At 56.6% G+C, this 15,922-nt stretch overlaps 1 protein-coding gene across 6 annotated transcripts in view; it reads right to left on the reverse strand.

Annotated features, from left to right (window-relative positions):
* The window catches only part of SLC12A3 (solute carrier family 12 member 3), a 36,163-nt gene extending 25,700 nt beyond the window's left edge, over positions 1-10,463 (reverse strand). For 4 of the 6 annotated variants that reach the window (XR_006385463.1, XM_044256098.1, XM_044256096.1 and 1 more), the window contains exons 1-9: positions 10,158-10,463; positions 9,566-9,712; positions 8,148-8,223; positions 7,351-7,446; positions 6,917-7,056; positions 6,461-6,571; positions 5,201-5,312; positions 4,872-5,002; positions 479-563 (exon numbers count right to left, since the gene is read on the reverse strand). Coding sequence is in view for 5 of the 6 variants with exons in the window: in XM_044256098.1 (XP_044112033.1) it covers positions 479-563; positions 4,872-5,002; positions 5,201-5,312; positions 6,461-6,571; positions 6,917-7,056; positions 7,351-7,446; positions 8,148-8,223; positions 9,566-9,712; positions 10,158-10,430 (1,171 nt within the window). In the remaining variant the exon portion in view is untranslated. The remainder of the gene's footprint in view (positions 1-478; positions 564-4,871; positions 5,003-5,200; positions 5,313-6,460; positions 6,572-6,916; positions 7,057-7,350; positions 7,447-8,147; positions 8,224-9,565; positions 9,713-10,157) is intronic. The other 2 variants (XM_044256099.1, XM_044256097.1) reach the window with 1 other exon arrangement.
* Between the last annotated feature and the right edge of the window lie 5,459 nt (positions 10,464-15,922).

Here is a 15,922-nt window from a genome sequence, read left to right on the forward strand (position 1 = left end):
AAAGCTTGCCTCCACCACTTGGTAGCTGTGTGAGTTTGGGCAGGTCACTGAACATCTCTGAGCCCTGGTTTTCTCCTCTGTGAAATGGTGGGCACGGCAGTGCCCGGATTAAATGTGATGGGCACGTAAAGGACTGGGCTTATGGCTGAGTCAGTGGCTGGTATCATCTTCAACCACCACGAACATCATCATCATTATTATTATTAGTCATTGGGTCAGAGTATAATTTGCCCTTGAGCATTTTCCTACCCTTGCATCTGTAAGTTCAGGTGTGAAGGGACCAGAAGAGCCTGGTCTGACCCAACCCTCACCACAAACTACCACCTCCCTTGAAGATGTTCTGGTCACCACCACTAGCCCCCCCAAATAAGGTTTGAGGTTCCACTCCCTGAGGCGGTCAAGTCCTCCTGGCCTAGCTCTCCCTGCTGGACAGCCAAGCACCCTGAAATCCTTCTAGCTGTCCCAGACAGCTACTCACCGATGGTGGCCGAGATGGCCAGATAGGAGACAGTGGTCCAGAAAATGGCCATGAGCGTTCCCTTGGGGATGGCTACAGCAGGGTCCTGGGGGAGGAGGAGCAAGGAGGGAGGGAAGGCATCAGGCAGCCACTGGGCCTCCTGCCAGGCCCTGCCCTTGTCTGAGGCGGGGGGAGGGCCAGTGACCCCTGACCCGGCCCCCTCTCAGAGCCCCCTTTCCCAGGGCCCCAGGAAGAAGGACCCTTGCTATTGCCACCTGCAGGGCAGGATGGGACCCAAGCAAGATCATGGGGCTGAGAACACACCCAGGCCCTGGGAGCCAGAGGCATGGAGAGAAGCATTAACCTGCTCCATGTCCGCTTCCTCAGAACACTGGCCAACACGGGCTCTGGGGGTGTTGAAGTGGGGGTGGGGGAATCTGGAGCCAGCTTCCAGGTGACCAGCTGGCTGGTGGACATGCTCTTTTTTGCCTCAGCCCCTCCAGCCTCACAGGGGATGCCAGCTAAGTGACTTAATCCATATCTAGCTCCCAGGCCAGGGCCCGGGGCTGCGGGTTCTTCACTATCCTGCGCCAACTGGTCTGTGAGTTCCCACAGCAGTTAATCCACAGACAAGCCCCAAAATCCCTCCCCACCGAGGGAGGGCTCTCCTCTGGCATTTTCCTAGCAGAAACAGCGAATCTTCACATGCACACATCACGTGTTCCACTCATCCAGACCCTTCCTCATGCATAACTTCCTCTAAACTGGCCAGAGTATCCCCACCCCGCTGGTGGGGAAACTGAGGCCAGGAAGCTGTGCGGAGGCCCCAGCTGGCTGAGCCAGGTGTGGCTTGCTCCCACCACACCGAGGCCGACAGCCTCAGGCCCCTGGGGGCTAGTCCCGGGTGGAGTAACACAGGCCGGGATTTTTCCAGCAGGTTCTCCCCCAGGCATATACCCCAACTCCCGGGGCAGGCCACATGGGCACTGGGAAGCAAACTTGTGCACCTCCCCAGCTTTTCCTGGGCCATTCTGCACAGCTGGCTGGTAGAACCACAAGTGACAGAGCTTGGAGGGACCATGACGTTGTTCAGTGTTACAGGTGGGTCCAAACAAGGCTGGCAACAACCCAGGTCTCTGCCTCAGACACTTGGAAGCCCAAGTTGGAGCTGATGGTCGGACAGTGAATGACCAAGGGCTGGCCCCACTCTGGAGGCCCCAGGGAGGCCCCAGGATCCTGCCGACATGGGGCAGATGGCCCTTGTCACGGAGCAGACTGAAGTAAACTGGAGACCAAGGGGCGGGGGGAGAGCAACATGGCAGGAACCACAAAAGGCCTCCTCGTGGAGGGGACAACTGGGGTGGCTCTGAGGGCCGGGGGCTGGGAGGGAGGGATGAGTAGGGCAGAGCAAAGTGAAAACAGAGGGGCAGAGCTGGAGGGGGGCCGAGGGCTCTGGAGTTTCCAGGTCCCCTGAGGTCTCAGCTATGGGGGCCCTGCCAACCCTGCTGGGGACACCAGGATGGCTCAACCAGGTCAAGCACACAGAGTCCCTGGTCTCTAGGCCAGCTGGCCGGCTCAACTTCCCATCCCACCTCTAGGGAGTTGGATGGTGCCCCCCGAAATTCATGTTCACCCAGAACTTCAGAATATGATCTTATTTGGAAATAGGGTCTTTGCAAAATGTAATTAGTTAAGCTGAGGTCCTACTCGGTCAGGTGGGCCTTAAATCCAGCAACAGGTGTTCCTGTAAGAACAGGCAAGGACACACAGAGGGAAGGAGGCCGTGGGAAGACAGTGGTGGAGACGACAGAGACACAGATCCATGGCAAGGAATGGGAAGGACTGTTGGAGCCGCCAGAAGCTGGGAGAGGAGAGTCTTCCAGAGAGCCTTTACAGGGAGCACGGCCCTTGACACCTTTATTCTGGACTTTGGCTTCCAGATCCGAGCAAGAATAAATGTCTGTTGTTTTAAGCCGCAGCATTTGTGGTCATTTGTTAAAATGGTCCCGGGAGATGGCTACACTAGACCTCCCTCCGGCTCCTACATTTCGGCCCCAAATCTCTGAGCCTGGCCACAAGTCAGACGCATGCGGGTCCACATCCCAGCCTCTCCTCCTGGCTGTGTGAGCTGGGACAAGCTCCTTAACCTCTCTGAGCCTCAGTGATGCCCCCCAACCCCACTCTGTGAGATGAGAATCAACGCAGCCCACAGGAAGGACCCATAAATGTGAGCAGGTAGGACGGGGGACTGTGTTGTGCCCTGGGCCGAAAGCAGGTGGGACACAGACCCGACAGCAGTCACTAGGAAGTCCCTTGAATCTGAGCCTCAGTCTCCCTGGCAGAAAATGAAGCTAGTAAAGCTTTTCTGGGCCATCGCACGGGGCGATGGTCACGAGATTGCTCCACGAGTGCTAAAGGGTTGGGGAACGTCACTAACTGAGGGACTGGTTGTCTCTTTCTCACCAGAATGTCAGCTGCGTGAGGACTGGAATTGGCGTCTTTGTGTTTTATTTACTGCTGCTCCCACATGACACTGGCACAAAGCAGGTGCTCAAAAACTATTCATGGACGGGAAGTTCATGATGAAGTTGAGGCCTCTTTATTCCAGCCCCTCTGCCACCTGTGGGAGTGTGGCCCTGGGCAATGCTCAGCCCCCTCTGAGCTTGGTCTGCTCCTCTCTGACGTGCGGGTGACGAGCCCTCACAGCTAGCTGCCCCTCGCCAAGGATCATGTTTGTAAAGAATGAGGCCCACAGCAGCCACATGGGGAAAATGGCCATGACCTGGACAACCAGCGCTTCTCCATACTTCCTCTGTGCTGGACACTGTTGGAAGCACGTCACATAAATCAGCAGGTAGAATCCTTAGTCCCTGCTCTGGGAAGCGGGAGGGGTGCTCCGGGTCCCCTCTTACATTTGGGAAAGCTAAGCCCAGAGAGGTTTAAAAGGATTGCCTAAAGTCTCCATGAATGAGAGCTGCTCCTGTACTGAGGATGCTCGGTCTCACAGAATGGGCTGAGGGCTGGAACCAGGAGGAAATGGCCCCTGGAGGGCTTGAGGGCATTCAGGACAGAGCTAAGGTGCACCCCTCCTCCCCACTCCCCAGTTCCAGGACGGCTGCCTAGCCCTGATGCCTGCATATGGTGCTGGTTGGTAACTGGAGAGGCTGGACAAAGCATGTGGATAAACGGCTAGGCTACGATGATCTGTCAGAGCGCTGGCAGGGGACCTGGACTGTCTGAGCACAAGACTGACCTCTGCAGGGACCTCCAGGCAGGCAGGTAGCCCAGGCCCCTGCTGTTCGCTCCCCAGAGAAGGGAGAGGAGCCAGGTAAACACAGTTACTCTCCGATTTCCTGGCCATGCTGTGTACCACCTGGGCACCCCCGGTTAGAGCCAGGTGGGGTGGAGACAGTCCAAGGCACCATTCTTCATTCATTTAAGAAAACACATCAAAGAGCACCTTTTAGGTGGGACTGGAGGCTGGGGGGAAGGGTTCCCAGCACCAACCCAGGTTCTCACCATTCACCCCACTGGCATCCCATCTGTCTCCTTGATCCTGCCCTGGCAAAGATACCACTAGCCTCCTCAGCTTTCAAAGCCCTGGCCCAGCCCCATCTCCACCCAGTTTTGCTGGAGCCCCTGTCAACATGCGTCTCTCCTTCTTCCCCACCTTCTAGCACCTTGTATTCTGGCTCTGAAGCTCCCAGTCAATACGTTTCACCACTATTCACTCAACAAACATGTACTGAGCACCTACCATGGGTCTGACACTTAGCCGGGAATGGGGACATAGAGGCAGGCCTCAGTTCTCCAGATAAAGAGAACCGGAAGGGGGAAGAGACACATAAATGGTCTGGCGTCATTAGGCTAGGGGAGCCACACTCTGACAGAGGGCTGGGAGAGGTTTAAGGGTAGAGGTGGTTGTCTGAAAGAGGAACAGAACTTCTCAAGGTAAAGAAACAAAGGTCAGACATCCCAGGGAGAGAGCAGAGACCAAGACACAGAGGCAGGCCGGGCAACACAGGGAAAGCAGCTGATCCTCAGGGCTGGGGCAGGGGACACAGCAATGGTGGGCCGGAGCCTCGAACTTTGAGCAGACGTGGCCTGCACCAAGACAGCGGAGAGCCCTGAAAGGATGCCAGCCCAGCAGAGACATGCAGGAACCAGCTTTGGAAGGTCAAGCTGGCTCAGTCTTCCCCCTTAGGCTGAGAGTCCCAGGAACTAGGGAGGCGATCTGCCCGTTTCAGGGTGGTCCTCCAGGCCTAGAGCAGAGTTGTGTCAATCAACAACCTCAGAATTGAGTGGGGTGATCAGAGTTGGTTTGGACCCTGCCGTCTCAGTGCCCAACCTCAGTGGCCAGGGGAGATCCTGGTACGACAGGGCCAGGAGGCAGGAGGGCAGGCGTTCTGCTCACCTTGAGATCCCCGGAGATGTTGGCTCCTGCAAGGATGCCCGTGGCTGATGGGAAGAAGATGGAGAACATCCCGAAGAAGCTGCCGTCCGCGCCCCGCCAGTCGGGCACCAAGTTCTGGACAAAAATGTCCGCTGGAAGACCAAATCCTGAATCAGAGCCACCCAGAAGGCTGGGCCCAGCCAGGCAGGCCGGAGGCTCCCCTTCTCTGGCCGCTTCTGGTCCTGGGAATTGGGGGTCCCATCCTCCCTGTGCCCACGGAATGGGGCAGATTGGTGGGCAGAGTGTACCTGTCCCCGGAGCCACGGGCAGGGGCCCCAACCTGCACGTACCCCGGTAGCTGAAGAAGCCTTTGGAAGCCTTGTCCTCAGACGGGGGAATCAGCGTCCCCACCAAGTAGTTGGCAAAGGAGACCATGATGACAAGGAAGAAGAGAACCTGGGCCTGGAATAAAGGACCCTAGAAGTCAGATGACCTGGCCCCACCTGCTCAGGGAGCCCCAGTGGGACAGAACCTGCCCAGGGTCCCTCCCTCCCTCTTGCTTTCTTTTTTTTTTTTTTTTTTTTAAAGATTTTATTTATTTATTTGACAGAGAGAGAGATCACAAGTAGGCAGAGAGGCAGGCAGAGAGAGGGGAGGAAGCAGGCTCCCTGCAGAGCAGAGAGCCCGATGCGGGGCTCGATCCCAGGACCCCGAGACCATGACCTGAGCCGAAGGCAGAGGCCTTAACCCACTGAGCCACCCAGGCGCCCCCTCCCTCTTGCTTTCATTCATTCATTCATTCATTCACGCTGCGTGACCCGTTCTGGGAGTTGGCGGTATAGCAAGGCTCTTGTCTTGCTGATAAATATGAGGACGAACGAGGGTGTGATGGGAACTGTGTGGGGAACGACATTAGCAGAGCCTGTGAAGGTGTCTTCAAGGGTTCTAAAGGAGGCTGAGGAGTGAGATGCAGAATTATCGGGGCACAAGCTGGGGACATTCAGCCAGGATGGAGGCCAGTGGAGCTGGAAGCCAGAGGAAGGGGGAGAGAGGTGAGGCAGGGGCAGAGGTCAGAGGCCAGATCTGCCAAGTCTGACCACCAATGGCCCATAGTTCTTCCGCCCTCCTTCCACAGTGCCACGCCTCTGAATTTTGGCTGGGTACGGGTTCACATGAGGACACTCCTCCCTGCCCTGCTGAGCTTAGCTGTGGCCATGAGACCGAGTTCTGGCTGATGGGATGTACATAGAGTGATATGCACAGCTTCTGGGCAGGGCCTGGAAAGGAAAAGAAAAAGGCCCCATTCCCTCCCTGCTGACTGGACTGTGGCCGCCGTGGAGCAGGCACATGGAAGCCACTCCCAGGGACGGAGAGGCCACAGGACAGAAACGGTCTGGGAGCCTGAGCCCTGCAAGCCACACACACCTGCATGTTACAGGAGAGACAACCACATGACTCTCGCTCAAGGCCCTGTGCTTTAGGGTCTGTCTGTCACAACCACAGAGCCAGAAGCCAAGCTAATACACCGAGAAGAGGCAGAACCAGGCCCGGGACCCAGGCCCCACAACTCCTGCTTCTCCAATGGACCGCTCCCAACCTCCCCTCCTCACCTTGGACTCCCACTCCATGCCAGCCAGGGAGATGGCCAGCAGCACAGTGACGGTGACCACACCGATGATGCGGATGTCATTGATGGGGTCCACGATGGGCGTGCCATACTCCTGGGCATGAGACACAGGCCAGGCTGCACGCTGCCCTCTCAACACCCCCCCCAGACTCCCCCACGTTGATTCGCCTCAAGTATGGGGGACCCCTCATAGCAAAACAGAAACACAAACCCCTTCCCTGCCAACAGGCCCCCATCCCACAGGGCTGCATGAGCCTAGACAGGTCAGCCCTAAAGGCAACACATACCCCTGAGGGGGATGTCTGGGAATGGCCTTTATTTGAAGAGATCATTACCACCCACAGTGGTCAGACCATGGCCGTGGTCCCTGACAGATAAAACTGACCCAGACGGGGTGGGGAAGAGTGAGTTAGGCTGCCCGGGCTCCCTCTGGCTTCACCTGGAGCAGGTCCCGCACGGTCTCTGCGAAGCCCACGGTGTGCATGGCCACACCCACGGCATTGGCAAAAGCAAAAATGAGGCCAATGGAGCCCCCTAGCTCTGGGCCAAGGCTCCGGGAGATGAGAAAGTAGGTGCCACCTATTGGGGACAGAGCGGGGGCCATGAAACCAGGAGACAGCTGGCTGGGGCAGGCTTGGGACAGGCAGAAGCTGGGGCTGGGAAAGGGTAACCATGGGACCCCCATGGCTCACAGCACAGGGGATAACTGAGGCCGTCGTGGGGGCCCAAATTCTTCACCTGGAATCAGAGGGAGTGGCCTGGGGCATCCCTGTTTTGGTGGGGATGGGGTGGGGGAGTGGCTCAGAGACCCATTCCCAGGGTAAAGACAGGCAACAAGAAAGGGGAGGGCCTTGGGGGTGAGGTGGGGCCCACCTGACTTGACCTTGCCGTTGGTGGAGATGGCCGAGATGGAGAGGCCGGTGATGGAGGTCACGGTGACCGACAGCAAAATGATGATCCAGGTCAGGACTGTGGGATGGGGGGGAGGTGATCACCATAGAAACTCAGCTGGGGCACTTCCCAGGTGAAGGGCCATGCGAGGAAGCTGAGTCAGCTGAATGGTTCACCATGCAACCTAAGTCACCTCCTTTCCCCGAACCTCGGTTTTCTCATCTGAGAAATGGGTCTCTGTGTCCCTCCTGGTATATTCTGAACAGCCAGGGAGCTGTGGAGCCACTATAAAAAGGATCATTAGGAATGGAAGGGAAGACACCCTCCTTCAGTAATAAAAAATAATCACCACTCGATGAACACCTTTGGGTGCCAAATCCTGTGCTGTAAAGACATCATAGAAACCCCACAATAGGTCTGTCAGGTAGGGACAGTCATCAGTGCCATTTGACTGATGAGGAAACCGAGGCTCAGAGAGGCTAAGAAACTTGTCCAGGATCACACAGCACCAGAGCTACCCTCTAACATTGGTGTCTGCCCAGAGCCCAGTTTCCTAACCTGGATGCTGGGCAATAGGGAGGTTAAGCGACCTACTGAGGGCAAAGAGAGCCAGGGAGAGGCCTCAGGCCTGATGATTCCATGTTTAGATTGCTCTGCCACACTTCCCTGACATCTGTCACCACAGAAGCCTGGGGTCTCGGCAGCCCAAGTTCAGGACTGAGGCCCAGAAGGATCAGGTCTCGGGTACAGCCTCCCCTTCCCCCTGAGAGGTGGCTCACCAATGCCTGCCTGGGCTGTAATCCAGGGGAGCCGCAGGTAGAGGATCACACCCCAGATATTGAGCATGCAACGGATCTGGGAAGAGAGAAGAGTTGGAGGCCACCTGGATGGGCCAATACCCCACACCCAAACATACAATATAAGTCCCTGTCCCCAGTCATGGCATGGGATTGGGCACGTTGGCCTAGGGGACACCTGGGTCCTTTCTTGGCTCTACTCACTTCACTGCGCTCCTACTCCATGGCCCCCTAGTGCTGTGGAGCAAGGAGAGGAGGGGTACCCAGAGATTCACCTGCCCCTCCCACCCACTTTTCTGCCCTCCCACTGGGGTCAGAGCACGGGCTGCAAGCATCATCACACCTCAACCGTCTCCACGCCCAGGGTCCTGTGTCTGCCAGCCCCAGCCATGGCCCTTGTGGCGAGCTGTTACCCTAGGGCCCGGGTTCTGGGAGGAGCTCGGCAAATACCGGCTAAAACAGTGCCCCACATACAAGCAGAAACAGCACTTGGGTTGCTGTGACTTCAGCTTCCAAATTTAAAGCAAAGCCAGAGGCTAGAGCTGAGACTGAATTCCAGGGAGGTGGGGGTGTTGATGTGGTGTTTGGCCCCAGCCAAGTTCTTGGGGTGAAGCAGGAGCATGTGGCATTTCCAAGTCAGGGAGACTTCTAAGGCCCTCTCTATGCTCAGAGATACTGAACGGGGCCCCACCAGGCTCTGACCCCACAGCCTGGGAGGAAGATGCCTACTCCCCAGACGGAGACACAGCCAGCAGGCAGTTGGCAGAGTAAGGTCAGAACCCAGGCTTCCCTCTACTGCACAATCCACACACTGTCCTCTCAGAGCAGGACCAAAACCTTCTGACTCTCATTCGATCCCCTCTGAAAAGTCGCATAAAGCCTTCCAAAGCCAAGTTCATTAGATTTTTGCTATTTGAAGACTCACTGGTGCTGTACACTTACAGGAAACCTCCCCTTTGCCATCACTGAGAATGACAAAAACAGGCCTGTGGATTTGTGTGTTTAGTGCTGCCCCCTGGTGGCTGTGGATGAAAACAGTTTCTTCTAATAATCCCAAAGTGGGCCCTGAACCAAGCCGTTCAGGTTATTAACTCGTAATGCTCATCATTTCACAGGTGAAGAAACTGAGGCACAGACAAGTTAAATAACTTGTCCAATGCCACAGGACAAGTGAGTAACCAGAGATCTTTCCCAGGGCAAGGTATCGATCTGGGGAGCAAATAGGGGTTGGGAAGCACAAAACCAGGGAAAATTGGAAGTCACTCTGCCCATGGGGAGACAGACCCAGGCTGGGCCTTGGGTCTACCCTGGCCGCCAAGACCTGAGAGTCGGAGCTGTGCCTGGATGGAGCTCTCTCTCCCCACTTCCATTCTGGGGCATCCCATCCACACTCGACTCACCATCACCCCCTTGACCCAGCCAAAGCGCACAGGCTCCCCAGGGTTCTTCTCGCTGCTGGTGCCTCCCTCGTCTTCCACCAGTCCGTCGGTCATCTCATGGCTGGGCCGGCTGTCAAAGGCCAGGGCATGCAGGTGGCTGCCTTCCTGCTGGGAGCCCAGAGGCCACAGGTCAGGCGGGCAGGGGCCATGACCATCCTGCTCCCTGTCTTCCACCCTCCAGAGTCCAGCCTCCCCCGCAGCAAATGCGGTGAGCCTCCCCTGCGCGGCAGACCTGCCACATTCCCACCTCCTTGCGCTCCCTTTCAGGTGCGCGCAGCCTCCGTTTGTGCCCTTCCACTGTCGGGAAGCTCCTTATACCTCTGGGAGGCTAAGATTCTTTGATCGGGTGGTCAACGACTGCATAAAAAACATTACTACATGTGTCCGGAGCTTTATAGCTTCCGCGCCCGCATTTCATGCAGGCGTCCCAACCCACAAAGAAGCACCCAGGTGCCCCCATGGCCCGGGTGATGGAGCCAAGATTCAGAGAAGTGAGGTACGTGGGTCAAGGTCACACGGCAGGAAAGTGGCCAGTCCTTGAGCTGGTGCTTACCTTGAGAAAGGAGTGCAGATCGGCCAGCGTGGGCCGGACCTTTCGGGGCTCCCCCGGCAGGGCGCTGTTGGCGTAGTGCTCGTAGGCCGGGACTACATCGACAGTGTTGTAGCCAAAGGTGCGCATGTAGAACGTGCTGCCGTGGGTCAGGTGGCTGCTGTCGTAGGCGGTGGGCGGCGGGGGCTCCTCACCCCCCAACAGCGTGCTGATGGTGAAGCGCCCACTGCATAGCGCGGGGTCCCCCGGCATCTCGGACGCCGGCAGCTCTGCCATTGCGGCTCTGGGCGGCAGGGGCGGGGGCCAGGGTCGTTAGGGACATGCTGGTGGCTTTATAGGCTGAGCCCACAGCAGGGAGGAGGCATGGAGTTTGGTCCAAACCGCCCAAGGCTGGCAAGTGGGGTCCCTGGACAGAGCGGCAGGCAGAGCACGTGCCCCCTGCTGTCCCGCCCACCATTTGATCGCTGAGATAGCAGCCCTACCAGGGACCACGAGGGCTGGGCTGGGCCAGCGCCAGACACAGAGCGGGAAACGGAGAAACATGCCGAGCTTTGGGTCCCGGGGCGTGGTGGGGGGGCACTCTTCCAAGTCTGAGAGCAGAAGACATCTGCAGGACCCGAGGAAGGAGTGCTCGCCAGAGGGGACACTTAGAAGTCCTATGAGGGACCCTGGGGACAGTCTAATGACCTGAGGTCCCAGCCTTGGCAGGTTCCAAAACCTCTCATTTTGGTATCTGGTATTTAGTTGTATTTTTGAGGTACTTAGTATTTGTGACTAGATGAATGGTAGGACTTTCAAAAAGATACCCAGGAAGAAGATACACACATGTATATAACAGGTTCGTCTCTCTTATTTAGATCTCTGACTCCCAGTGGTGCCTGCCCTTCCAAAGGCATCTCAGAGTGTAGAAACCATCACCGGCAAGCACCCCCAAACCAGAGTTGAGCATGTGCCAACTGTGATCGGTCACCCCCCCCGCCACAGCCCGAGGACTGATGAGTCCCTGGGGCTTGTCACCGGTCAGTGGCCCACAGGGTGACTGGGTCACCAGCCCACACACTTGGGTCTGCCTCCAGGATACTGGTTACAGAGCCCAAGGAGACAGTGCTCCCCCAGGCCAGCCCAGAGGCCCCTGTCTGTTTGGCCACCCCTGAGGCTCTGAGGCTTCGCTGAGCCAACCCTTGAATGCATGGGGGGTGCGGGGCTGGTGGGAGAGCCTTCTGGTCACCAGAGGCACCTGAGCTATTACAGCAGTGGGGGTTGAAATCCAAGTTGAAACCTGAAAGTTGACAGCAGAGCTGAGTTACTGGGGTGGGCGTCTGCTGTGCCACCTGGGGGAAGGCGAGCGTGCGCTGATGGTGCTGCTGAGAGCATGGGGGACAGGACATGGAAGCAGCCCAGCCCAACTGTGGAGTGAAGGCAGCAATGGGAGAGACACCCCGGAGGAGGGGCAGGGTGGGGATGGCAGGGATGGGACAGAAGCCTGTCTTGAAGGATGAGTCACTTCTCTGGAGGCTGGGGATGGATGGAGGCCACGGCCAGCTCCAGGCTACTAAGCTTGGCTTATGCTCATGTGCCAGCCATCCTCAGGAGGGACATGGAGGGACATGCTTTCTCTCCCTCTCTGCCCCGCCTCTCAGACTTGGGCTCTCCGAGATGCCTAGAGTTCTCTGGACTCCATGACCTCCAACAGCAAGTCAACCTTAGTTGACTGAGAACTTACAGAGGGACCTGCCTGTGCCCTCATGCTCTGGTCCAGAGGGGCCCAGGACAGGTGTGCCCAACTGTAGGCCAGGCAGGAGGCGGCAGGTGGAGATGCTTGGACCGTGCTGGAGTAGCAAACCGTGTTATGGAGTCACCCGCCAAGATGACGGTGCTTGAACTGGGGCCAAGAGCCCCACGCAATTGTGGACAAGCTTTTATACCTAAGTGCATTTTTCTGGGAAGGGGGACCTAGATTTTGCCCAGCTGGCTAGAAGGCAAGCCCATGGGCACAGGAGTCTGGGCCTATCTTGTTCACTGAAAATCCCAAGCAACTGGAACAGCACAGGGGAGGTACCCAACAAACGTTTGTTGAATGAATATTGAAGGGGAGTAAGAAGCAAAGAGGACAGAGAGAAGCTGTGATAGAAACCCTCAGCTGACAGAGGTACCCCAAGTCAGGGCTGCAAGGGGAGGCTCCCGGCCTTCTCCCAGCTCAACCAGACACAGAGGGGAGCTGGGGATGACAGGCCCTTAATGACAAACCCAAAAGGTTATGATCACTGTGTAGCTTTTTGCAAAGTTCATGTATCTTCATGTGTTCTCATTTTTAAAAAGACTCTTCCTGGAGCTCCTCTTAATGACCCCTCAGGCCAGCCTACCCCCTTCGCAGGATCTCTAGCCCCCCTCAGAGAGGCTTCTGGAGAAGCGTGTCTTCACGCCCCCACTGGCTGGCAGTGGGGCGGAAGGCTCAGAGGTGAGGACTCCAGGTCAGTTTTCTACCTTCACAGTGGCCCTCACTCCAGTCCGGTCAGAGAGAGGCCGGCAAGTTACTCATTCCCCCACATGGCGCCTCTGGGCTGATCTTATCATTCTCTCACCTTTCAGCTGCCACTTGATGGGCAAAAGTCACAGTGGCCCAACACCCCCTTTCACCAATCCTACACACCCTGTCCCTGGAGCAACTGTGGAAATTTCCTGATTAGCATCTCAGGAAAGGAAGGGGCCAGAAGGGGCCAGGGCTGGTTTCCAGCAGCACTGGGGTCACAGAGAGAGGGGCCACAGATTTGCGGGGTGACCTTGGACAAGTAACTTCTTCCTCCCTCCATGAAATGCAGACCCGGGTCAGCTCCAGGGTCCCTTCTGGCCCCAGAGGGAGAATCTTGCTGCTTCAAGAAATCTTTTCTGCTCTTCCTCTTCTCTCTGGGGGTGAGGTGGGAGTTTTATAAACAGGACCCTTTAAAGGGCTTAGCAATGTAACGAGCTGAAGAGACCATCAGGATACCTTGCCCCAAATCCCCAGGGAAGGGGATTCTTGCATGTGGGAGGCATGTCATTCAATCAGAGACACCCTTCCAGGTGGGGGCCATGGTGATGGCTCAGACTTCAGCTTCCACAAGGCTTCCTGAGCCCTGCGGGGCCGGGAACCAGGATTCAGAGTCTGGTGGAGCCCAAACTGATGAAAACCCTGGGACTGAGTCTCAAGCTCACTCAGGCTTCAGTCTCCGCGTGACTTCGAACAAGTCACCTGCCTGGGATGAGCCTCAGCAGCAGAACGGAATCAATGGCTGCATTGGTGTGAGGTATGACTCAGCTCGTCAGTGTCACTCCCAGCTGAGAGCAGTAGGGCTCCCTGAGTCTCCCCCTTCTCAGGGGGAAGGGGAACAGAGGCAGGAAAAGGAACTAAGGGCTCAGTGGTCAGGAAACTCCCCAGAAGTGAAAACCCCAGACACAGGGCTGAAATGGTCAGGACGGGGGTTTTCTGCTATAACCTCTGGACCTCAGGGGCTCCTGTCTTCAAGGCCACAGAGCCACTTAAGCATTTATTGGGCTCCTCCTGTGTATCAGCACTGGAATTCATAGCCTTGCCTGGAAGACAGGCCAACTAGGTGATCGTGGCAACTGCCCAGGAGAGGGAAGGGATTCTGGGATCAGTGCAAGGGAAGGCGTGTCCAGGTCTGAAGCACACAATGCCATGGGGATCAGGGGTGGAGGGAAGAAAGGGGGGAAATATAAGATGTTTCTTCATTCACACACATTTATTGAGTGCCTACTGCATACCATGCCCTGTGCTAGGTAAGGGAGGCACCACAGAAAACAAGACAAAGACCCTGCCCTTCTGGAGCTCACATTCTAGTGGGGAGACAGACAGTAAACAATACTTATAATACATTTAGTGATAACTGCTATTAAGAAAACTAAGCTTTAAAAATAAAAAGTTAGGAGGGACATTTAGGCCTCTCTGAGAATGAGAAATTTGAGCTGAGCTCCAACAATGAGAAGGAGTCGCCCATACATGATAGGTATTAGTTTGGGGCTTCCAGATGGAGGGGAGAGCATATGCAAAGGCCCTGGGATCAGAGTGCAGTTGGAGCTTCAAGATAGCAAAGAGGTCGTCGGTGTGGTGGAGCAGAAGGACCCAGGAGATGGGGTGTGAGACATGAAAGGGGGAACATAGGGCCTTGGAAACTAGGGTCAGAAGTTTTTACTCTACTATGGGATGGTCAGATTTCTAATTGTCAAAGATCACTTTGGCTGTTATATGGAGGATAGATGGAGGGAGGCAAGGCTGCTAGTCAGGGGCCACCGCAGGTGCCCCGTGGTGGTGGCCAGGCCAGGGAAGCAGCTGTGGGTGGTGGGGTGGTGAGGGGTGTTGGGAGATGAAGTATATTGTGAAGGCAGAGCTGACAGAACCAGCACAGGGATTCACGAAGGGCAGGCATTTGACAGAAGAAGGGGCCGTGTGGGGGAAATGGCAGCATCATTCCTGAACAGGGAAACCTGGTAAAGGCCAGGGGAAGGAGCCTGGCTTTTGTCCCAGAGTATTGGACGCCATCTATTTCTGGAAAGCTGCTGGGGAGCAGCAGTTGTGGTGTGAGCCGTGCAAGGTGGAAAGAGCAGGGCCGGGGAGGGCATGGAGTGGCCATGGCAGCAGCCCAGCAAGGAGCCCTGGGCTCACCCCTGACTGCGCTCGGGCATCGCACGGGAACCCCTAAAGAACACAGACTCTCGCTCCACCCTGGAGAACCTAGGGGCCTGGGGCAGAGGAAGGGGTGAGGGGCTGGGCTCCGGGTTTTTGGAAGGCTCCCCGGGTGATCCTAAGGGGCAGGCTGACGGAGACCTAGGGAACCAAAGGGACCAATCTTTCACACACAGACCTGCCCCCCCACCCCGCCCAGCCCACCACACGTCGCCCGACACCCGCGTCTGTGGCCGCCCGGTCCCACGAGGCTCGCCCGGAGAGGATGGGTATGATGCAACCCTGGTGTCGTGAAATAGCCGGGTAAGAGGATGCGCTGCTCGTCGGCCTGATTCACAACACCAGCTGCAGCACCACACCAGCAGTCGGCCGGCTTCCTGCTCCGGATGCGGCTCCGCGGCTCAGGACAGCCTCCCCGGCAGGTGGCCAGTGCAGAACCGGGCTGGAGCTGCGAACGAGGGAGGGAGGCCGGGTCCCTGCCCGCGGGGGGCTTACAGACTGGATGGTCAGGGAAGGGGAGAGCACACACACACCCTGTCCCGTGTGAGGGCGGGGCAGGGGGCAGAACAGCTGTGGAGGTGCTGGGCCCTGGGAAGGCCCTGGGAAGCCAGAGGCCAGACCGCAACCCCTCCAGCAGCCAGGCCCAAGAAACAAAGATTTCTCCCAAGCCTAAGCGTGCCTGTGGCAGGCCTGGTTCTTCTACCAGACAAATGTTCTTAGCAGTTGGATACTCAAGTACCATGAAGCTGCTGGCAGCTAAAGCAAAAGAGATATTTGATAAGATATTTCCATTGTTAAAGGAGGGACTCCTTGTTCTTTTCCTTCGTGGTCACACATGCCTTTTTTTTTTTTTTTTTAAACTGGTTGAGTCAACATTTGTTCTACAAGTAATTGTAGAAATTAATAATGTATTAGACACAGTCTGACTAGTTTGGAGGATGCACAGAAGGACAAGGCATGATCACCATTCTCAAGAGGCATATAGTTCATCAGAAGAGGCAAAGCCAAAGGCATGAGGGCATGAATCCTGGATTCAGAGGAGGGACGATTGCCTCCGGCTGGGACAATGGAGTGGGATATATGTAAT

The sequence above is a fragment of the Neovison vison genome, chromosome 7 (genome assembly GCF_020171115.1).
Source record: "Neovison vison isolate M4711 chromosome 7, ASM_NN_V1, whole genome shotgun sequence".
In the NCBI taxonomy this organism is placed as follows: domain Eukaryota; kingdom Metazoa; phylum Chordata; class Mammalia; order Carnivora; family Mustelidae; genus Neogale; species Neogale vison.